The sequence below is a fragment of the Elgaria multicarinata genome, chromosome 9, assembly GCF_023053635.1.
Source record: "Elgaria multicarinata webbii isolate HBS135686 ecotype San Diego chromosome 9, rElgMul1.1.pri, whole genome shotgun sequence".
Classification (NCBI taxonomy): domain Eukaryota; kingdom Metazoa; phylum Chordata; class Lepidosauria; order Squamata; family Anguidae; genus Elgaria; species Elgaria multicarinata.
The window spans coordinates 93,365,601-93,390,513 of NC_086179.1; the positions used below are offsets into that span (position 1 = coordinate 93,365,601).

General features: G+C 41.3%; 1 protein-coding gene across 3 annotated transcripts in view; it reads left to right on the plus strand.

The window, feature by feature from the left end:
* The window catches only part of ARHGAP8 (Rho GTPase activating protein 8), a 50,088-nt gene extending 25,639 nt beyond the window's left edge, over positions 1 to 24,449 (plus strand). For 2 of the 3 annotated variants that reach the window (XM_063134336.1, XM_063134338.1), the window contains 5 exons: positions 2,894 to 2,967; positions 7,144 to 7,221; positions 10,943 to 11,071; positions 14,573 to 14,676; positions 17,845 to 24,449. In XM_063134336.1, coding sequence (XP_062990406.1) covers positions 2,894 to 2,967; positions 7,144 to 7,221; positions 10,943 to 11,071; positions 14,573 to 14,676; positions 17,845 to 18,042 — 583 coding nt within the window. In that variant the 3' untranslated portion in view covers positions 18,043 to 24,449. The remainder of the gene's footprint in view (positions 1 to 2,893; positions 2,968 to 7,143; positions 7,222 to 10,942; positions 11,072 to 14,572; positions 14,677 to 17,844) is intronic. The other variant, XM_063134337.1, reaches the window with a different exon arrangement.
* Positions 24,450 to 24,913: the final 464 nt, after the last annotated feature.

Below are 24,913 nucleotides of genomic sequence, written 5' to 3' on the forward strand. Positions count from 1 at the left end.
CTGTTTTATTATGATTCTATTAGAATGTAAGCCTATGCAGCAGAGTTTTGCTATTTTATTGTTTTACTCTGTACAGCACCATGTACACTGATGGTGCTAAATAAATAAATAAATAATAAGTCCCCTCCCAGGTCTATACTATCCATTTTTTTTCCTTTTTGGCCACGTATCATAAAAGTTCATACAATTTTAGCAAATAGCAATCAACTTTCCAATACTTCCAAAAGTTGTGGGAGTGCAAATTAAACATAAATTAATGAGCTTATTTTATAAGTTTTGTTCATGGCATGACTTTGCATTTGAGAAAAATAAATGGTACATTCTTTTAATTATGGTTTTAAAGGAGTGAAGTGATAAAAGATGAAATCAGCATGATAAAAAGTACATCGGCTTGAGCATCCCTTGATCAAGAAGTCTTGCCAAGTTCAGCACAAACCCTTCCTTTTTCTGATTCTCAGCCTAACATCCATCTGCTAATGATATAGGCCAAGTCCCATATCACACATAGCCATTGTTGTCGTTTTTAATAGGAGCCCTGCTGTGGACTGCCAAGGCAAAGGAAGAAAATCCAACTGAAATGGCTAGCACATTTTCTGCTTCTGGTCCTTGACTTACTTGAGAACAATAAATGGTACTTGTTATTTGGCAAAATTCCCCACTAACAACAACCAGAAGTCTCCTATTTAAAAAAAACCTCAATTTGATAGCTTAAATTGGGTATTTGATTGGGGAGGTGGAGAGGGAGAGATTTAGAGTTATAGAGCAGGGTTTTCCGAATTTCATGTGCTTGGGAGTTCTCAAACATTCTATCTTCTGGGAATCTTTTCCACAAGAACACTGGTGTTGAGGAAACCTTGAGCACCTGCCAGGGCAGTTGTAGGCCACCCTCTTGGTCCAGTCTGAAAATGCAACCAAGAACATATGCAACATTCTGCTGAAGAAAGCTCGTTGATAGAGGACAAAATGTTGTCCCCAGAAGCTTGTCATCATTACTAATTCTCTGACGGAAGGAACCTTTCATAAACTTCCTAGGACCCCCAATGTTTCCTTGAACACGGAAGACCTTTGCTGTCAAACTGAATGAGCCAGGAAACAGATTCTATTATGTAGACTTGGGTCAGCCACAGAAATCCATAATTGATTGGTCAAAAGTGATTAGGATGGACATCTGCCTCCACCAAGGATTGCTGCAGTGCTTCTGCATAGATGCAGCTATTTAGGCCAGGCCCTCTTGCTATTCACCTGTTTATCAGGAAGTTGGTGGGAAGGCATTTGCAGAAAGGTTATGGCCTGTGGGCCCTTATGGAATCTAAGATTAATGGATTTATCTATGGATAACAGGGGGAAGTATCTCTGTGGATACTAAGGACATGTCTATGAGTTAGGTTTACAGATAATTTGCTTACTATTAGTTTGCTAGGAAAGGAAAGGAACTTCTCATGCAAGCACTGAGTCATTACTGACTCTTGGAGGGACACCAGCTTTCGCTGACGTTTTCTTGGCAGGCCTTACAGCGGGGTGGTTTGCCATTGCCTTCCCCGGCCATTATTACCTTTCCCCCAGCTAGCTGGGTACTCATTTTACTGACCTCGGGAGGATGGAAGGCTGAGTCGACCCGAGCCGGCTGCCTGAAACCAGCTTCCACTGGGATTGAACTCGGGCCGTGGGGAGAGCAGCTAAATACACAAACAGACTCCATTGAAAAGCACGGTACTAGGAGGTGCATTGAAATGTCTATAGTTCTTAATCTGTGGTGGCTCATTCACATATTAGGCAATTTATTTATTTATATTTATTTATTTATTACATTTATATACCGCCCCATAGCCGAAGCTCTCTGGGCGGTTTACAAAAGTTCAAAACAGTAAACATTAAAAAGTATACAAAATTTAAAAACCATCAGAAACATAAAAACCACAGTATAAAAACCACGTAATAACCAACACATCTAAAGATGTAATATGGACAATGCCATTGTGATGACTGGTGACTTTTTTGTGCTGAGAAGTTATTACTCGCATAATTTTTGTTACTGGAAAATCTGTAATTACAGATGTGCATGTATTTTTAAACAATTTTCCCATAATTGGGGTGGTGGTGGTAAGAGATGGACAGCAAAAGTAGATTCTGAGAGATCTTGCAGTTCACAAAGACTCGTATTACAAGCCTGGAAACATAAACACCCAACATCTATCATTCAATGGTCTGAAGATATTACTGCTCTCACTGCATTTGAATGTATATCCTAGTCACCAATCTTGTGTGAATACTTCTTTAGATATATGTATATTACTATATATCTATTTAAAACAGAAGTGTAAAATCCGTTTTTTTATTATTTTTCATTAATTCGTGTTGCAAAATGTTGTGAATGGAAATGCTTTTTGCTATGCTTGGTTGTAATAGTTCCCCCCAAATACACACTTTTTTATATACCTGAAATAAGTTGGGGGGGAGGATAGGCAACGTAGGGTCTTGTCATGGTATCTAGCAAACACTATACCAGTTTGGGAAATGGGGTCAGAGAAAAGTATCACAGTCATCAACTAGACTGGAGCCATTGTTGGAAAAGCAAGAAGGAAGTCAGAGGTCCTCATACCTTGCTGCAGTAATAAATTGATTCATATTTATTTATTTATTTATTAAATTTATATACCGCCCCATAGCCGAAGCTCTCTGGGTGGTTTACAAAAGTTAAAAAACAGTGGACATTAAAAAGTATACAAAATTTAAAACCATAAAAAAATATAAAAACATTATACAGTATCCATTTTAAACAACAACAGTTCTGGGGTCCATTAATATTGAAGTATCAACGGGCTCTAAAAGAAAACTGCTGTGTTTCAAATCTTATTCAAATTATGTTACAATCTGTTTTCCTTTACTCAAACAGCCTCAAGGTTAAAAACAAAGGTGAATTAATCCCACCAGTAATGAAGCACACTGTATCTTATTTGAAAAGAAAAGGTAAGAATTTACATTATTTTTAGACAAAAGAATTGTGGGGTGAAATTAGTTTTAGTGTGGAAAAATTGCATGACTGTGTGTGCGCAAACAAATTTCAGCCTACACATTTTGGTACAAAGATGAAACCAGTGAGTGCATTGGTACATAGGCAGGAGCACCAGCCTTTCCTCACCAGGTAACTCTATGTAGGTTGCTAGTGTTACCTGGAGAATGTTGTCAAAGGCAGCACTTGTAGCATCAGAATCTGAAAGGGCTTTTCTGCTTTACCATTAGTGTAGTGCAGGGAAGGGTAGAGGCGCTTTCCCGCAGAAAGTAGATCTTCAAATATTTTGTACTTCAAGTTTTAGCGTTCCTGACCATTGTCCATGCCGGCAGGGGCTTCTGGGAGTTGGAAGTCCAAACCTTCTGGAGATCTACCTTCTACTCACCTCTGATTTATTGCATGTTTTGCCGCTCAAAAAACAAAAAGAGGGTGGGGTGGAGGACCTAATGAAAGAGGCAAGAGACCCCAGCAACCATTGAAGTGGAATTAGTGTTGTAGGCCTAAGCAGGAGGTATGCAGGGTAAATAACAGCAGCGTGTTGGGTGGCGGGCTTTCTGACAGCTAATGCAATCATTCTGAGCCACTTCTAAATCATAGAATCATAGAAGAGTAGAGTTGGAAGGGGCCTATAAGGCCATCGAGCCCAACCCCCCCCCCACTCAGTGCAGGAATCCACCTTAAAGCATCCCTGACAGATGTTTGTCCAGCTGCCATCAGCTCAGACTACTTCAGAATGCACCTAGGGTATCACAGGTTTGAAGGACCCTCATGACAAGGTTGACCCAACCCTTTGGCAGGGTGAAAGAACTCCTCAGACAGCTGATTTTGAGGTACCATGAAAGGGCAGCCAATTGTGTATGATACGAGGCACCTTGACTTGGGATGTGGATATTTGCTACTCTGCCTCAGGCAGCAAAGTGCCTTGGGCCAATCCTGGCTTACTTGTGCAAAATTAGCAAATCAAACAGAAATCTGCACTAGACTTACTTTGACTTTACATGGCCAAAATCTGATGTCGGTTGCAAATGATCCTTCATATGCCTTCTGAGGTGGTACAGTTCCATGCAAGGCTTCATTGTAGGTGGTTCTGAACACTTGTATTGGCTGAAGAGATGAGGCGTGGGGTGGGGCTGTTAATAATATTAAGTATTTATCATATATCTACAGCAGCTTGGATTCGTATATAGAAAAATTAAACCTGTCCCTGCTGCACAGGTTTACAATGTAAGGGTAGAACAAGATGTTAGGACGTACATAAGGCTATCGCTACACACGGCAACCCTGTCAAACACACTGCCCTCTTCTCTGCAATATGTAGTAGGGAAGTGGATGATGCAGTGGCACCACGTAACGTCTAATTCCATCCTTTTGTAACTATGAGACGAGAGGGAGGCTGAAAAGAGGAGATGAAGGGGCAAGTCGAAGAGGGATAAGAATTGAAAATCAGTGTTAGAAGCAGTTAAGCTTTTACACTGTTGTTTTTTTTTAAAAAAGGTGATTAGTGATGAAGCAGGGTAAATCATAGAATCATAGAATAGTACAGTTGGAAGGGGCCTGTAAGGCCATCCAGTCCTACCCCAGATGTCAGGTGAGAACGGAATTCCAGCAATAAAGGTTATACAATGAAAACTGTTAGCTCATCAGAACACAGAATTAGATAGAATGAGTAAAAAGGGCCACTGGGCTCAGAACCTTTGATGGTCCAGTGCAAGGTGAGTTGGAGGGGCAATTCCACGGATTGACTTGATTTGATTTGTACTCCGCCTTTCCAGCAAGGAAATGGCACTCAAGGCAGCTTACAATCATAGATAAATAAAAACTTGATTAAAACAATAACAGAACAAATAATAGAAGATACAATTAAAAAACACAGCAATAAAAAGAACTGGAACCACCAGAGAGCAGTGCCTCCCAGTACCATCTCAGACAGTTGTCTCAGGAGGAAGCCATGGTCAATGGTATTGAAAACTGCCCAGTCCAGTTCCCAGTGTGGATTGTCCCCAAAGGAACCAAAGCAGTCTCTGTCCCTTTACCAGGCCCAACAGCAGATTGAAATGGATCTGGACAATCCACCTCATCCAGAAATCCCTGGAACTGAGAAGCCACCAGAGCTCCAACACCTTGCCCAAGAATGGAATATTGGAGATGGGTCAGAAAGTATCCAGTACAGTGGGGTTCAGGGAGGATTTTTTAATTATTATTTTTCTTACCACTGCCTCTTTTAGGCAAGACAGAATCACATGTTGCCATAAAAAGGTGTTCACCAGAATTATTATCCACTCAGCAGTCCTCCTCTGGCTGTTTTTATAAACAAGGAAAGACAAGAGTCCAACACTCAAGCATCAAAATGGCAGAGCATACACATGAACATCTACTTCCAGGGCATTTATAAAGGCTCTGTATTTACAATTATCTGCTTCAAATATTTTTTATTCACTGTTATGCATACACTATGCACTAGTGATGTTTTGCTTTTAAGGCCAGGAAATGGCAAGTGAAGCTTTCTTCACATCCTGGACTAAACTGTTCAATTGATTTTTAAGTAGAGCTTCCAGTAAAAATCAATGGGGAACTCTGCTTTAAAATAGAAATGTGTGGCCACTCCAGCCGCAAGCGCTCATTTACTAAAATATTCACATTTGCATTCCTGTCCTTTAACATAGGGTTCCAGTCCTTGACTACTCTATTGAGGTAATAGTGTGTGTGTGAGAGTGTGTGTGTGTGTGTTTTGCATGTGCATGGTGCTGACAAAGCACAATTCAAATGAGTTATTCTCCATCAGGTATTAGATTAGCTTTCGGCTTATTCATTATAAGAAGTACACTGCTCCTTCTCTGAATTGAGCCGTAAGAGTTGCCTCAGAAATGGGGATGTGTTTAGCACAGACACTAACCCCAACTGCTGTACAATGGACAACCCTAATATTATTCAGGAAGGGGTTGGTCTCCTTGGCCTTCCTTCTCAGAGTCAACACCATTGTGTTTCCTCAGCTGACTTTATATTTTTTAGTACCCCAGCTTCTTCCTCCTTGCCCTCGGGTATCTCAGTGGTTTCATAGGCATCTATTGGGAAGTTGACTGAAATAATTTGACATACTGTATAATATTTGGACATAAGAATGAGTTGGCCAAAGTTATTCCATAAATCATAAATTCATTGAATATGTATGTCTGATCAGGAACTTATATTTATTTATTTATTTATTACATTTACATATCGCCCCATAGCTGAAGCTCTCTGGGCGGTTTACAAAAGTTAAAAACAGTGAACATTAAAAACTATACAAAATTTAAACCCATCAAAAACATAAAAACAACAGTATAGAAAGAACAGCAACAGTTCTGGGGGCCGTTAAAAACAAACCAACTTAGCATTGTTAAATGCTGTTAACTGCCTGGGAGAAGAGAAAAGTCTTGAATACATATCTCTGAAATCTACACCCAAAAATCCTTTATTTAACTCAGCATGGCTCATTTATTGAAAACCTCTGTATGTATATGTATTTTCCCTTCAAAAAACAAGAGATTTTCCTTCTCGTGTCAAGCTGCTTGAGAAATGGTATCTCATATTAAAACATTGGTTATAACAGAATTTCCTGTCTGTGTGCTATACTTTTAAAACTGCTCTGTCCTCAAGACTGGTAGGAAGCTTGTACAGCAAAGGTTTGATGTTATGACATTGCTAGAGTAAGAAAGATGTGAGTCCGAAACAATGGTTTTGACAAGCGCAGCTGCTGTCTGTAATTCAGATTAATGTCTTCAATGAGGTTTGCTGCAAGTCTCTAAATTAAAGCATACCTGGGAAAAATTAAACAGCTCCCCCCTGTTAAAAGGAAACATTTCTTAATCAGCACTTTACACAAGGCGATCCTCATCACATAAGAGCATTAACTGTTACATAAATTCCCATCAATCAAATGATTAACTGTTTGGAAATCTGTCCAAAGCGAACCAAGTTCTCAACCGCAGAAAACAGTGAAATTGAGAAGGATGCAACACCTCCATTTGTGGGCATACTGACCCAAATATTACTTCCTCTTTGCATTTGAGACCTCCGTTTTCAGGGGCAATGAAAGATGTTGGTGAAAACCAATTTTAAGAGCAATTACACTAATCCCTCCCCCTCTTTCACAGGACTCAAAGCAGAAGGACTGTTTCGAAGGTCAGCTAGCATACAAAGTATTAAAGAGATTCAGAAACTTTATAATCTGGGTAAGTTGCTATTCTGCTGATGAAAAAAAATAAGAATGCTTTTAAAATAACATTAATGTTGGTAAGCCTATGTTGTCACCTTTATGACTTCACTGATGAATCACAAACCCATAGGCTGAAAAGCCTCCATGGATCTAAAGAATTATTAGTTGATTAATCACCTACCTTTTAAAATAAACCACTGGGATCTTAAGCTTTAGCCTGACCAGTTAAAATTGATCCACAGTAAGCATTAGGCAGGCATCCAAAGAGTTACTTTAGATGCACTCAGTGGGATTTGGGGGGGCTCATTCCTAGAACAGTCTTTGCTCCCATAAGTTTTCAGGCTCAATTCCTAGACTCTCCACTTAAGAGGATCTCAACTGGCAAAACTAGGAAAGACCTTTGCCAGAGACTTTGGAGACCCACTGCCTCTCCGAATAGACTGTTCTGGCCCAGATGCATCAACGGTCTAAAAAGGCAGTTTCATATGTTCACCCCCACTCCAGCAGCACCACCTTTTTTTCTTTTCTTTTTATACTTGCAGAGACACATTTGCACGTCTTCTTTAAGTTTCTAAAGTCGTTGACTGTGTGGCAGGGGTCTATTGTTGCTTCAATACAAATGCACCGTCCTTTTGAGGGCTTGAAAAGTGTCGCTTGATTCATGGATCCAGTCCTTAGTTGACTGATTCCTGGTTCAGCTAATTAAAGGCTGCCACCCTAGCTTCAAGACAAGTAGCAACAATCTGAAAAATAACAGTAGGTGTTTACAGTGTTTTGAATAATCAGTTATATTCCTAATGTCATAAAAGGAACCTCGTAGCGATTTGCGTCAACTAATGAATAATGAAGTTTGAGTGCAATGCAGCCTGGATTTCCGTAAGCACTAATTTGCCTTCTGAGCTCCTCAGTTAGTTAAAAATTGCCCAGTGAGGCATCAGCCTGCCATTTTGCCTTGAGTGCTTTTTTCCCATGGTTATGATGACAAAAAAATTATAATTTGTGAAAAGCCTTTATAAAACAAATATCTTGCAGCTAGATGAGTAACAAGCAATTGCTGCTGCAGAAGGAAAAATATTAGAATACCTAAGATTTCTGTCTTTTGTATTTAGTTTGGAATCTAATTTCTCGGAACACATAAATATGCATTTAATAATGTTATCCATAAACCACCCAAGGTGGAGAATTTATACCTGAACCAGCTTAGACCCATTGAAGTAATTGCCGTTTGATGCAGAGAAGTTATTTTAGTATGGGAATTGTACATATGATTGCAGCTAGCATGTGTGCAAAAACTTCTTTGTTCCAGCAGGCCTTTGGCGAATAATCTGGGCCTCCGTCTTTGCGAAGGACTTTTTAAAATGGCATGTATTTTAAATGTTTTAATATTGTAATATATTTAATATATTTTTAACTTCTGTTTATTTCTTTTCATAGGTTTTAAAATATATATGTTTTAAATTTTGTAAGGCTGCCTTGAGGCCCAGTATTGAGCAAAAGGCGGGATACAAATAAATAGAATAATAATAATAATAATAATAATAATAATAATAATAATAATAGGCTATTACAAAAGAGGCACTACAAATATGATGAGAAATACACAGCAGCCTGTGGACCAGACATAATGATTGGGTTTTCCACTTTTAAGACATAGTGGCTTATAAGCTATTCGCAGTAGTTTATGAACTACTGTATCCTTTGCATTATAGGACAAATAAGCTACTGTGCATAGATTATCCCAAACCAACTACCCTATTCCCCAGGGAGAAAGGATCTTAAAGGCAGCAGGATCCCCTATTGTGTCAGGGTGGGGGGCACTCAATGGGCCTCACCACTGGGGCCTCCCCATACCTCCTCTGCCCCCCCTAAAGCATTCACCCCCAACTTTAGATTCCTGTGGAGTTGAATAAGGACCTGTAAATCCCATGGATTCCATTGAAATCTAAAGGTGCCCCTTGCTGAGAATGCAGGTGGGGGGAGCGAAATCCACCCTCCACACACCAAGGACTGGCTCACCCCCACAGTCCTTAGTGTGTGTGTGTGTGTGGGGGGGGTGAATTTGGCAAAAAAAAAAAAAACACCCCATTTTCACTTTTTGTTGTTGTTGCTCTTGGAAACCCTTTTGCGCAAAAGAGGTTCCAAAAACAAACAAAAAAGTGGAAAATTGGGGTTAGGGTAGCTGTCCACCCACCCACCCACCCACGAAGGATTGTGGAGGTAGGCCAGTACTTGGTGGGGTGGGTAGATTTTGCCCATCCCTGATTTTCCTCACGGGACAGCTTTAAATCCCCAATGCAAGTCAACGGAAGTGATCTTCATTGATTTGCATTGGGGTTTTCATTGGCTGATGTTTTTCTTTCGTTTTTTCTTTCGTTTTCCCGATGGTGCACTGGAGTGCAGCAGCAGAAAACTGAAGGATAACGGTTCCCCCCCGCCCTTACACCCTGGCATGTTTGGGAATAATGAAGGGGTGCAAAGGGGTGGGGAGGCCAGTATACATGGGTTTCCCATTGCTGCGCTCCTGTGCAGGACCATAAACACAAGCACACACAAAAAATTTTTGCCGATGTGTGTGCAAGTGGGAAAAATTAGAGAGAAGGTCAAGGTTTCCGGTCCCATTTTTGCTTATCATGGCTTATCAGGATGGCTTATTAAGACACCGTGGTTGGGGTGAACCTCATGTAGATGACATGATAAACCATCATGTTTCCCCCCAAAAAATAAACCATTGTGGCTTATTGTGTCATGCAAACTAGTCAATGTATTCAGAAGTTTCTGGTTGATGGTAGAAGCCACTTTCAGAACTGTGCACAGGAGGCTATTTCATGGCTTACACTGGGATATCAGATAGTCTATTCCTCCTCAGCATCTTGATACACAGTTTACTTTCTGGCATGTGTCAGGGCAGAAGAGAGAAAGGAAGGATCAATAGATTCCTCATGAATTCTCCTCCTAGATATACAAAACTATGAACATGGATAGATAGATCAAGTCACAGCTATTGCAAGTGTCTGCTAAGGTTATGAAAAGTGGGTTTGAGCACTACAGGATGGAAAAAGGCAGGCAGCCAAAGTCACATCTGCCCATTGGTTTAGATTGGTCCCCTCTATTCGGCACTGGTTAGGCCTCATCTTGACTATTGCGTCCAGTTCTGGGCACCACACTTTAAGAAGGATGCAGACAAGCTGGAGCATGTTCAGAGGAGGGCATTGAGGATGATCAGGGGTCTGGAAACAAAGCCCTATGAGGAGAGACTGAATCAGCTGGGCATGTTTAGACTGGAGAAGAGAAGATTGAGGGGAGACATGAGAGCACTCTTCAAATACTTGAAAGGTTGTCACACAGAGGAGGGCCAGGATCTTTTCTTGATCCTTCCAGAGTGCAGGACACGGAGTAATGGGCTCAAGTTACAGGAAGCCAGATTCCAGCTGGACATCAGGAAAAACTTCCTGTTAGAGCAGTACGACAATGGAACCATTTACCTAGGGAGGTCATGGGTTCTCCCACCCTAGAGGCCTTCAAGAGGCAGTTGGACAACCATCTGTCAGGTATGCTTTAGGGTGGATTCGTGCATTGAACAGGGGGTTGGACTCAATGGCCTTATAGGCCCCATCCAATTCTACTATTCTATGATTCTATGATTGTTTTTAGGGTTATATCCACCATAGTGATTAAGGTTAAAAAGTTAGTAAATCTTAACCTATGTGTAGGTCACTCACCAGTGTTTTCTCATATAGGAAAATCTGTAAATTTTGATGACTATGGAGATATCCACATCCCTGCTGTTATCCTTAAGACTTTACTCAGAGAGCTCCCTGAGCCTTTACTGACCTTTGAAAGCTACGATCAAATCCTTGGAATCACCAGTGAGTAATTTTTCTTTCATTATCTGACTGTGACTAATCTATAATTTCTACTGTTTGCCGTCTTGTAAAAACTCTGCTAAGGCAAAGCACGAAGTCCCATTGATTTATGCAGGAGTGTTAAACATGCTATAATGTATGTATTCAAATGTAACTCTGCCACCATAAGGGCTAGAAACATACTTTTTATTTTAAATTCAGATAGAATTTTTGGGATCTTGAACACAAGCCTACAAGTATTATCAAAGCTCCCATGAACCACTTGTACACATATGGGGTCCACGTATTTTAATTGGTCGTGATAGCCAGCCATTCTTTGTGGTTGTCTTGACTGTGCCCCTCCCTCAAATCTTCTGGAACTTGAAAAAGGGAAGGAGTCACTCATTTACTTCATGCTTTAATGTGCAGAACTGCAGCAGAAGCAAACGCATTCCGCTGCTTTTTTATTTATTTTATTTATAATTGCAAGTGTCTGCACAGTGTGGTACAAAGTGAGAAGCTGAACTCTCCTGGCCCCAAGTGCTCTGCATGTACCAGAGGATTTGAGGAAGAGGTGGGGGTTTATCTCTTCTAGTCTTCGCACTACATGGAAAATAAGGATGAGAGGTTATCAAATTGCAAAATGATTCATGGCCACCGAAAGGGACCTGGCAATGTAGAACCCAATACATGTAGAACCCTGTCCTGTATAACTGTGACTTCGGCCATAGCTAGACCTAAGGTTTACCCCCGGATCGTCCAGGGGTCAAACCTGTTCATCTAGGTGACACACGGGATCCAGTGCTCAGGCAGGGGCGAACCCTGGATGATCCCAGGATAAACCTTAGGGCTAGCTGTGGCCTTACTCTCCCAAAGAAACCTTGATAAGGATACCAAAGGAAGTGAGACAGGTGGCTACTAGGAGGAGGGCCTTCTCCACTGTGGCACCCTGATTGTGGAATGAGCTCCCCAGAGAAGTCCGTCTGGTGCCTACACTGTACTCCTTTCGTCGCCAGCTGAAGACCTTTTTATTCTCTCAGTATTTTAACACTTAATTTTAACTTAAATTTAAATTTTACTGTTCTAACTCTGTATTTTAATCTTATATCAATTTTGCTGCGTGGTTTTATCCTGGTTGTACTTTTTATACTGTATTTTGTAATTGTGCTTTTAACATGTTGGTTGTCTTATTATGGTTTTAATTTTTGTGAACCGCCCAGAGAACTTCGGCTATTGGGCGGTATAAAAATGTAATAAATAAATAAATATAAATAAATTGATAGAAGTCATGTTCCTCCTTGTATAATGGAATTTAGAATATAGTTATGGGTTGGAATAAAGATTATTATTATTATTATTATTATTAATAATAATATTTCTTGTCCACCTCTCCATTTTGATCAAGGCAGGGAACAACAATAAACGATAAAATACATAATACTCAATTAAAACATAATATACATTGTTAAAAATATCCTAAAAAACATCCTAAAACATTTTAAACTCTTCTCGTTGCCAGCTGAATACCTTTTTATTCTCTCAGTATTTTAACACTTAATTTTAACTTAAATTTAAATTTTACTGTTCTAACTCTGTATTTTAATCTTATACCAATTTTGCTGCGTGGTTTTATCCTAGTTGTGCTTTTTATACTGTATTTTGTATTTGTGCTTTTAACCTGTTGGTTTTTTATTATGGTTTTAATTTTTGTGACCCACCAAGAGAGCTTTGGCTATTGGGTGGTATAAAAATTTAATAAATAAATAAATAAGTCACCTGATAATTTGTGTATGCCTTGAATGTGATACATAATCAGGGTTAAGTGTTCCCATATAACGAGGGGAAATGCAGTATGTAAAATGCCTTTACTGTGAGCAGCACACACTTTTTACCACACGTACTCAGGAACACATGTTTCCAATCATGTCTGAAAGCTACTTTTCCATGTCCAGGGATTAAGGCCTTCCAGAACGTATGACTGGGGCAATTTACATGTGGTGCTAAGGGAACCTTTTCTTCTGTAGCACTGACTGTATCCTGCCAGAGAGCAGGCTGCTATCAGTCTGATAGAGGTGGCCCAGAAACTAGAGCATTTTACCAAATACAGAGAAGTGCACAGTGCATAACTTTAGAAATTTTACATAGGAGAGTGCCCTCAAAAGGTACCCAGGAGGAAATAACAGAGAGAAGGCCCAAACCTTTTCAGAAAACGGAGAGTTTTATTAATAAAGTTGAATAAAAAGCAAATTGCAAGGTAAATTACTGAAATTGTGTCCCAGAGGGGAAGGAGGAAAATGAAGAAAGGGAGAAATATGAAGCAGCAGCAAGCCAACAGCAGCTGCTTCAGCTTGTGGGGAGGAGATGAGAGAGGGGGAAGAGGTAGGAGCTGGAACCCTAGAAAGAAAGAAAGAAAGAAAGAAAGAAAGAAAGAAAGAAAGAAAGAAAGAAAGGGGAGGGAGAGAGAGAGGAGAAATCATGGCAAATGGAGAGCGGAGAAGAAACTCAGAATGTATAACTATTTTTTATTACGATCTATCCAAAAGCACACCAAAGAGAGGGAAAATGAGGGTCCTCAGCATTGGTGTGGATCCAAAAGAAAGCAAGAAGAGCGCAGGGCTTCAAGAACAGGAAGGGCTCATCTACACCAAGCAGGATATTCCACTATGAAAGCGGTATAGAAAAGGCAGGAGCCACACGACGGCTTTCTAGCGGTATTGAAGTGCACTGACAACTGTTGGGGCCCATTGACACAGACCATATACTGCTTTCATACCGCTATATCCTGCTTGGTGTGGCTCCTGCCTTTTATATACCGCTTTCATAGTGGAATAGTGTAGATGAGCCCTTAGAGTCTTAGAAAAATACAACTAATAAAAACAAGTAGCAACTGAAAGGTTCCAGGTGAACAAAAGGGAAAGAGGAATATTGATCCTTCTTGACAAAGGGAGACACATAAGTCCAGGTGGGTCTGTTCCTGTACTAATTGAAAAATGATACAAGAACTCTAGATACTTAAGTGATACAGTGGTGCCTTGATTGAATTAGGAAGATGAAGAGATTTGGATTTATTTATTTATTGCATTTATATCCCACCTTTTTTTCCTCCAAGGAACGCAAAGGGGTGTACGTAATCCTCCTCATTCTCCATTTTATCCTCACAATAACCCTGTGAGGTAGGTTTGGCTAAGAGTTAGTGACTGGCCCAAAGTCACCCAGTGAGCTTCCATGGTCAAGTGGGGACTAGAACCCAGATCTCCCAGCTCCTAGTTCAACACTCGAACCGTTACGCCACACGAATCCAACAGTTCTCCAGCCCTTTCAATAGAGAGGGTCAACTAGAACTGCAAATGCCTTCTGTCCACCTTTATTACCTTTACCATTTAATGTTTCAGAAAAAAGGAGGCCTGAGAGTCAAGCTGACAATGTGTGGGGGCCAAAATGAAGGCAAGCTGATATTCTCTGGCAACACCACAGCCCTTGGGTTGTCTATCGAGCTTAGATAACATATGTTCTGTGTTCTTACAGGTGTGAAAAGTAGCTTACGGGTGATCAGCTGCAAAGAAATTGTACATGGACTTCCTGAGCAAAATTATGCTGTTCTGAAGTTTCTGATGTGCTTTCTCCATATGGTGAGTAGGAATTAAATCCTCATGTTTGTTGCTCTTTAATTCTGTAGCTGTCTATTTTGGTAACAGATGAAATGTTTATTCTAAAAATTGCAATAAGGCTGTGGAATATTAATTGTCAAAATAGCAGTTTCAAACTACTGCTGTCTCCAATAATAATAAAAGTCAAAGCAGACTAATGACCTTAGTGATAACTGCAGTATAATTCCCCCTCTATAAATTACTAAAAGTACCATGTAAATTCAAATAAAATCAAACAACCCACTAAGCTGGTTAAAAGATGCATTTACAAGTCTCTCTCACTAACTTTTTAAAGCTTCCCTTGATTTGTAAGCTGCATCCTTAAATGTCTGGACATAAATATTACTAATTTTTTGCAGTAATGTTGAAAATAAAAATGTAAACCATTTGTCAGTAGAAAAAGATGCTTTATTGAAGGATACCACGGTCTAAAGTTGTACAGTGTAACATATGTTCATGCCTCTACTTGCCTTATCCTATTTTCTGCTATTCTGTCTATATGTGTTCAATAGTTAGTGAACTAAACACCCTGGAATATGTTGCAATTGCTGCAAGGTTGCCACAAATACACTGTTTAAAAACATCCTAAAAGCATATTAAAAACATACTAAAATATCCTAAAATTCTACTGGATAGGCCTGCCAAAGAGATCAGTCTTGATAGCTTTCTTGTATGCTAAAAGATTGTCAAGCTGATGAGTCTCCTCCAGCAGGCCATTCCACAGTCGGGGAGCAGCAGAAGAGAAGGTCCTCTGGGTTATGGTCCTCTGACTGAAGTAGATTCTTCCCAGAGGACCTGAGTATGTGGGGCGGATTGTACGGGAGAAGGCGATCCCACAGGTAGCCTGGACCCAAACCATGTGGGGCTTTAAAGGTGATAACCAACACTTTGTACTTCGCCCAGAAACGCTCTGGTGTGATTCATCAAGGCAATTCTTAAGTTCTGTCTCAGTTTCCCTCAAAATAGAGCCAAATCTGTTTATATAGTACCACTGCATGAGTCGGATACCTTCATCTGTCATTGCTTAATATAATCTCCAGAAGCTATTATGAAAATTCTCACCTCATTTGCTATTATTTTAGCTACAAATATCTCTCCTCAGCATTATGGATCTAAGTGACTTTTTGTTCCAGTAATAGACCTGCCATTTCAATACACTTCTTAACAGCCAAGCACACTCAAAGTGTTAATGAGGTGTGCAAAAGTACTTGGCGATGTCTCCTGTAATTGGGTAGTAGAACATAGAATTATTTTTGAGTGCCCCTTGTTAACATAAAGTACAGACTTGAGTTGATTTTGGTGCTCAAACCTGCGGCTTTTGCTGATCCCTGCCTTTTAATCTTCAACATCTGAGGGAGTGTTTTACATTTGGAAAGGTCAAGGTAATTTGAAACATCCTGTAAGTGGGGGAAGGTGAAGATTTCCAGTTGGCGTCGACTCTGTGCCGTTCAGCTCATGCCTGGCACCGGTGGCCAGTGGGGATGTTCACTTGTTGGCGCCAAAGGACTGGCAAGGGCTCCATATGCCAACTGCATCAGCATTCGCACTTCAAGCAGGCTCTTGGGAAGCTAGGTGCAGTCAAAAAGGACTCTGTGGCTACTGTGGAGGAAAAATGAACAATGGTGCTACCGAAAATTCTCTGCAGAATCCTCAGGGTGGGAGAAGCTGAGTTCAGCAATACTACAAACGAGAAGGATCTTGGAATTGTTGTAGATCACAAGCTGAACAGTGCGATAGGGGTGCAAGAAAGGCAAATGCTATTTTGGGCTGCATTAATAGAAGCTTCCAAATCGCGTGAGGTACTGGTTCCTCTCTATTCAGCCCTGGTTAGGCCTCATCTAGAGTATTGCGTCCAGTTCTGGGCTCCACAATTCAAGAAGGATGCAGACAAGCTGGAGCGTGTTCAGAGGAGGGCAACCAGGATGATCAAGGGTCTGGAAACAAAGCCCTATGAAGAGAGACTGAAAGAACTGGGCATGTTTAGCCTGGAGAAAAGAAGATGGAGGGGAGACATGAGAGCACTCTTCAAATACTTAAAAGGTTGGTCACGCAGATGAGGGCCAGGATCTCTTCTCAGTCATCCCAGAGTGCAAGACACGGAATAACGGGCTCAAGTTAAAGGAAGCCAGATTCCAGCTGGACATCAGGAAAAACTTCCTGACTCTTAGAGAAGTATGACAATGGAACCAGTTCCCTAGGGAGGTTGTGGTCTCTCCCACACTAGAGGCCTTCAAGAGGCAGCTGGACAGCCATCTGTCAGGGATGCTTTAGGGTGGATTCTTTCATTTAGCAGGGGGTTGGACTCAATGGCCTTATAGATCCCTTCCAACTCTACTATTCTATGATTCTTCTAGTTTGTAAAGGAAAGACAGGATGCTTTAGGACTATGCAGTATATAGCCCTGTAGCCTGCTAAAAGTGAAAAAGGGGCATACGCAAGCTCGATACCCATGCTCTGTCCTCACTTTTAGTTTTCAAATGAACAGTTCACATGAAGGGATTCTACCACTGAGGTTGTCTTGTCCCAATGCTCCCACCCCTGAAACCCTGGACCATCCTCTTCCAGCGTTAACTGAACACCCTGCTAATAATCTCATTATTACCCATGCAAGCATATCTACAAATGAGATAAGTCAATTATTATTTAATTAAATTAAGCTATACTTTTTAAAACAAACATAAATATAGCTCAGCGTGTAATTTTGTGTGCTAACCTATACACAGTGCATTTTATGTTCTTAAAACGGAAACGTACATTGCAATCTGAGAAGAAAACATGTATCGCATATATTATAGCTTTTCTACAGATAAAGCGACTTTTTCCTTGGCTTCCTGGCGCTTGTGTTCTTCTTTGCATTTAAGGGCTTCATGATACCTTTCTTGTCGGAAAAGCTTCTATGATGGGACCATTTTCCTGGAGCTGATTGTTTCCATGCTTTGTGCTGCTGTTTTATTTCATGTATTGTTTCTGACTTAATTATTTTAGGTGTATTTTATTTTATTGTAAGCCACAGTGTGGGTAGGGTGCTTTTGGAGTGGGATATAGGATAGTTCCTGAAATTCAGTTTTGAACTGTGGCAATGTGGCTCTCTCTGTTATTTTTTGTGTTTGTAGTGTGTTCGTAGTGATTTGTATGAATTTCCTTTTCCAGGTATCACAGGAAAGCATTTTCAACAAAATGACTGGTTCCAACCTTGCTTGTGTCTTCGGCCTGAATTTAACCTGGTCATCCAAAGGCGCCCCTTCTTTCAGCACTCTGGTGCCTATAAATCTATTTGTTGAGTTACTGATAGATTTCTATCCCACAATCTTCAGTTCTCGAATTGTACCTGGTGAGCAATTGCCTTGAAAATAAAGCAGAAGGGAACTGCAATATGCCGCTGGGAAGGGCAACCCACTATGACTTCATGGAAGATTTCATTGAATAAAAGGATTCGTAGCTGCAAAAATGAACCCCTTCATATGAAGCAACCTTACATGAGGCCTGAGCAGACCTGTCTAGCCTTGCCCAGTCTCCTCCTACCCACCTCTGCTCTCCAGGTAGGGCGCTTTCCCAGCCCTTCCAACTGAGATTCCTGTGGAGAAGCTAGAGGTTGAATCTGGGACTCCTTTGAGCAAGGCTTGCATTCTTCACTGAGCTGTGCACCCTTTCTAATCAAATGGCTGTCGAAGGTTAAATTAAATTGGTAGTGATTTGGAGCAGGGCCATTTTAGTGGTAGGATGCTTTGGCTTGCCTGGTTTATTTCTTATAAACTTCCTGACTGTTAGAGCAGTACGACAATGGAGCCAGTTACCTAGGGAGGTGGTGGGCTCTCCCACACTGGAGGCCTTCAAGAGGCAGCTGGACAACCACCTGTCAGGGATGCTTTAGGGTGGATTCCTGCATTGATGGCCTTGTAGGCCCCTTCCAACTCTGCTATTCTATGATTCTATGAAGCTGGTAAAACTTTTTTTTATATCAAAAGGATTTGGGTATGCTAGAATTTGTTGAGCTTCTCTGATTAGCTGTTTTATTATTTTAATGATGTTGAGTATTTATAATTTGTTTGTTTATATCTTGTATCACCGCCATTCCCTGGGTAATACTGGCATAGGAAGGAACTGTAGTATGGATTCCCACCCTGTGGCTTGGAGTTCCTGACATTACCCAAGCATTGGAAGAATGAGCTGCGAATGTATTATTAGCATATTTCTATGCCGCTTCTCCATAATTATGCTCACAGTGGCTCATGGAGAATATTATAGTCAGTTGAGTAATAACTATGATGATGACGATGATGATTAAAACAAATCAATATATAGGTACAAACATGTACAAATTCATAAATATACCAAAACTATTAAACACATTTCATAAATGTAATATTTATATCCACATTAGCTGGCTAACAAACATTCTAATTAAATTTCCCACAAACATAGAAGACCCTTTCATAAATTAAGAACAATTATCACAAAACTAATCCGCATTTAGCTAACATAGCTTTCAGTAACTAATCCATGTTACTAAAATTTTAAACAGCAAAAGAATGCATCAATATTAAAATTTAAACCAATTAATTCAACTTCTCTCAAAGTGGTGTCATTACAGTAAGGCAGCAGAGAATCCCATGAGTATGAAACTCAATAAGAGCAGCAGAAAACATGCTCATTTCTTCAGTCCTCTCATATAAAGGGCTTCATCACACCAGCGTTATACTGTGCAATCACTGCGAATTGCGTGCAAAGGACTCTGAAGTTTTCCAGTTTAGAATCTGCTTTGACTGTGAAGCACTCCAAGGCATCCTGCTTTAATTGTGCTTTAAAGCCAAAAGACCTGAACTATTTTGCTACTAGTTTTGGAGCGAATCATTTGTTGTTTTCCGAGCGGCCACTGGGGGCGCAGGAGCGGGATTTGATCTGTTTAAACTATCAATTAAACAAATGCTTACATCTGCATAAGTTTTAAAGATAAAGACATCAAAATTGGCACAGTAATAGATATTAAGGAGAGCTTTAGGCATACCAAATTTGAATCGGATTGGGTCATCCGTTGATTTTTTAATGATTTTTTACATCCCCCCCCTTAACCCCTTGCCTGGTATGCAAAGGATCTTAGGAGCGCTGCCACCCGGGGTGTGATTTAGCTAACAACAACTGTAGGGGATAATTCGAGGGAAACAGGTACGTGGGATGAAGCTAATAGTCCTCTCAGTCATATAGTCAATGCCATGGATGCTTACCAATAACCCCACGAACAGTGCCTGGGCAGCCCCCTCCCATGCCCCCCCCCACTTCTATCTCTCGCCTAGGGCATTCTCAATCACTTAGCTTCTCCTCTCAACAAACATCCACCATTTCGTACCCAACATGCCCCAAATAAATGGAGTAGCACCCTTTAGGCCACCCTTCCCCAGCCTGTTGCTAGCTGAAGTACAGCACAGGTGAAGGGCACCAGGTTGGGGAAAGCATCTCTAAGTACTTGTAGCTGGAGGCCATGAGGGCCCGGCCCGGCCTTCCCACTCCTGGTGGAATTGCTCAAGAAGGAAACAGGACCATGTCTCACAGCCAGATGTTCTCAAATGTAATATCAGAAGGGCTCCTAATATATGTTAAGTTAGCCTCCCCCAACCTGGTACCTCTCCAGTTATTTTGGATTGCAATTGCCAGCATCCTTGACCATTTGCCTTGCTGGCTAGTGCTGATGGGAACCGGGCCAGTTAAAAGGAGCACATGATTCCCTTGTTACAACAGCTTGATTGGCTACAGCCTGTTTCTGGGCACAACTGAAAGTGCTGATAATGACAATAAAGCCCTATATGACTTGGGGCCAGACTACTTGAAAGACTGTCTTCTGCCATATGGGCCTGCCAGGGCTTTAAGATCTTTGGGGCAGAGAGGGCCTTCTCGGTGGCTGCTCCCAAGCTCTGAAAGGCCCTGCCAAGAGAGACCCAGCTGCCTCCGTCTCTGTTGGCCCTCCACCAACAGGCAAAGACATTATTATTATTATTATTATTATTATTATTATTATTATTATTATTATTATTATTCAAGCAGGCTTTTGGCATGTAAGCTGCTCTGTTGCCAAAAGGGGTTTTAATTGGTTGGTGCTATTTCTTTCTTTTATTATTGTGTTTTTAATTGTGTTTAAATGTATTTGTTTTTATGCTAATTAATTAAGATTTGGTTAATCTGTATTTTATTGTTAGCTGCCTTGAGCACCATTTGGGGGGGGGCAGAAAAGTGGGGTAGAAATTAAATAAATATGCAAACATGCAAAAGGTATCAGGAGAAGTGATGACGAAAAAAGTGAACAGTGATTCAAGAGGCTTCCTCTTCAAATCTCATTTCAACTACACACTCTCTCAGTCTCCATGAACAAGCCACTATCTCTCAGCTCCAGCTCCAATATGGGGATAATAATAATAAAACTGGCCTAATTTTTTTTTTAAAAAAATATATGTCAGGATTACTGTGATTATGTATCCTCTTCCAGAGGGGTGGCTGTTGCAAAGGCCTGCGGTGGGTGTTGACGCACTGTGATTTTTGCACAGTTGCTCTGAATGTCAAAGTGGGGAAGGGGGATAGCTATATTAGTCTCTTGCAGCAAAAACAACACAATCTTATGCCATAGTAAAGCAGTTAGTCTTTAGGTACCACAAGACTCTTCGTTGGGGTAGTTTCTGGAAAGCGCTTTGAACACTGAAGGCGTAGATGCCAAGTATTAAAAATGTGTGACTGCGACGTGTTTGTGATACAGGGAGGCAAGAGCCAGCTTTCCTTCTGCGTCACTGTGTGAAATGACCTCTCCTTGGGAATAAAATGCTGCACAGCTTTGAGCATGCACCATCCTTTTGTGTTCCCTCCATTATGTGAGCAGCTGGTTGTTGTACTTCATTAGGGAAGACTTTTTGCAGACAAAAGGCATCTTGTTATCAAAGTGTTTGGAATCTCCCCCTGCCCACCCCAACTATGTTTAGTTCTGCATTTCCCCCTCGCCCCGAAACTGATGGACCCGAAGAGTGCTCTTTTTCTGGCAGCAAAAGCTAGAATTAACTGTGAAGTTAAATCAAGTCTCATGAATTATTCAGGAGGGTTTATAGCAAAATTCCTGTGTGAGAAATATATGTTTCAAATTTCCCCAACTCCAGGAGAAGTCCTGGAGATATGTCCCCCCCCCCCCCCCGCAGTTACTTTGATAACAGTTTCTCTTTACAAATGATAATTGCACAATTCTAGCTTTTGTGCAGCGTGGCCTCAGCGAACTCATCCTTGGTTATCAAAGAGCAATTTTCAGATCATTTCCATTGCAGAAAAGAAAGTGATTACCAGAGATAATCTGCTGGAAACACACATGCAGTAGTTGGGCTTAAGACAATAAAAAAATGGAATCATAAAATGTGGAATCAAAGCTTTGCCTGTAATGTTGGTGATAGGCAGAGAATAAAGCAGGGCAAATATTGCAGTTTAGTTGAACTACTGGGGCTTTAAAATGGTTTGTAAGATTTGTCTGATTCTCAGTTGCCTCCAGCAAGAATCAGTAGAATGGCATATTTTTACTATTCTGGATCTCTAAAGGAAAATGAAATGCAGCATTTAAAAAATGTATCACTACATTAGAAAAAGCTCGAAATAAGACTGGTAGTGTTGTCATTTATGCGGTGTATACAAATAGGGTAGGCAGAAATTTTATTTGTGAAGCGTAGCCTAATTAGTATGTTGCAGTGTTTACTATAAAGAATCTTGTGACATTTTAAAGACTAATACATTTATTGTGGCATATAAAAGATCTATAAAGTTTGTTTGTTTTACATATATGAGTATGAATTGGGATTGGTGGTAAAATTCAGTTTTTCCATCTCCTGTCATTTCTTGCCCTGTTGCTGGGTTATCTGAGGGAGGGTTGTTTCCCCTCCAACCAGCGCTTGGGCAGCTGATTAGGCAAATAGCACCCAGCAGATGCTTGCCCACGCCATGGCTTTAAACAAGTCACCGTGGATTGTATAAACCACGCAAACTGGGTCACTGTGGCCTAAAGGTCAAGAAAACACAAGAGGTAGTCATTGGTGTATCACAATTCTGCAGAGAGCCCATAAAAACATGTCAAAGTGTATTAGTCTTTATTTTACAGTGCTATGGAACACCTTGTTGTTTTTACAGAAACAAAGGCTAAAATTCTAAACATGCTTAGGGTGCAATCCTATGCATGTTTGGACAGAAAAAATCCTAAAACTCCCATCATTCTCCAGCCAACCAAGCTCACTGGGGAATGCTGGAAGTTGTAGGACACTTTTTCTATCTAAACATGCATAGGGTTGCATCCTGCGTAGGGAATAAACCTCATTGAACACAGATAGACAATATACCCATCGTGAGAAGGCAGCTTGAACAGGCATGCCTGTGGTGAATTCATGCCACCCACCCTGTAATTTGTAGCACAGCTGATAACCTGGCGATTCCAGATTGCATAGATGGGAAATTTCCATACCAGTGACATTTGCCATCAGGAACGTGAAGTACAGGTGTGGAAACTCCTTCCCCTCTTGAAAGATCACATACTGAGTCATGTTACATGTAGGATTGGGTGTCCTGTGAGTTAAAAATTGGGGGAAATCTCTGCCCAGGCATTCCAAATTCTGTGGCAAACAAAGCTGACTGGTAGAACCTGTATCAATTTAAGCAAATTTGTACAATTGGTTCTGCAACATTTATTGTTCGTTCTGCTTTTGCTTGTCATTGGGAAAGGCAAGGAGCTATGCAAGGCAATGGATGCCCCCCCTTTTTATTCTTGCCCCTCTGATTTCAGAGTTTTCTACAGGCATTGCCTACATATCTTTGCAGTTATAGGTAACAGCTAGGATCCTGGTCCAATCTCATTGTCTAATCCAGCAGTTCTTAAGCTTTAATCTATTACCACCCACCAAGTATGTAACATTATCACCAAATACCTTCACGTAAAAATATATATCATGCATTAAAACAGTACTCCACACAAGGCTTTGAGGCCTGCCATTTTTGATAGAAAGGTGTGGTTCAAGTCAAAGAAATAAGGCAACTTTATTCTAACATATAGGTATGTTTGTGATAGATGCATAGGATACACAGACCAGTGGGACCCTTGGGCCTGTTGGCTGTAAGTCAACTCCTTCACAATAGGTTTATTTGGACCCAATTGGCCCTTTTTTGAGAAGCTCTTTCTGCCCAGGTTTTGCTGCTATTACAGTGCCCACATCATTGTTTTATTCCTGGAAATTCATTATACATACTAATTCTCCTTTTCAATAGATAAAAGAATATTTTTGATGATTTGTGCTCTAACCATGGAGGGGGGGTTTGTTTGATTTCTCTTTGCTATGTACCATTATTTTAATGTCTGGGGCAGACTGAGAGACCAGTCTGGCACCTATGTTTTAGTGCCAGGTGAAGAGCTTATTTTTATTTTAGCAGACTTCTTATTCCTTCCGTTTAAAAAAACCAAAAAAAAAACAAAAAACCCGAGGGCCTTGCTAGACCACGGGTTAGCGCAGTGTGAGGCCCGTGCTCGTCCCTGTCGAGCCGCCCTGGCACGGCGCTAACCAAAACCGCCTGTAGTGCGGTTCTTCCCGTTGTCCTGGCCTCAGGTCGGGCTGAGGCCAGGACCGCGTGCGTATGGACCGGTCCACCACTTTTCCCAGCTATTGCATTTACATGCGAGTAGCTGGGAAAAGCGGCAGACGGCCCGCAGCGCTCCCACCACCGCTGAGTCCCCAGCCTCTATTTCCCACCCACCCCATGTCACCAGCCTGTGTTGGCCTCCGCTGCCGAGTCCCTGGCCAGGGGACATGGCAGTGCTGGCCATCACAGGCCGGCGACATTGGGGGAGTGGGAAATGGAGGCCGGGGACATCGGGGGGGGGAATTGTGGGCGGGGGACTGGACATCGCGGAGGGGCGGGGGGGAAAGAACTGGGCCAGGGGATCAGACATTGCAGGGGGGGAGGAGAACAGGGCGGGGGACATCGGGCAGGGGATCGGACATCATGGGGGGCGGGGGGGGGAAGGAGAATGGGGCCGGGGATCAGACATTGCGGGAGGGCAGGGGGGGGAGGAGAACGAGGCCAGGGAGGGGAGAAGGAGACTTTAAAAAACAAAACAAAGAACCCTACTTACCTGTCCTGGCTCCTGCGCTGCTGCTGCTCTTTAAAAATAAAAAAAATGGCGGCTGTGACGGCTCTCCTCCGGATTATCACCCAGGTCTAGCAA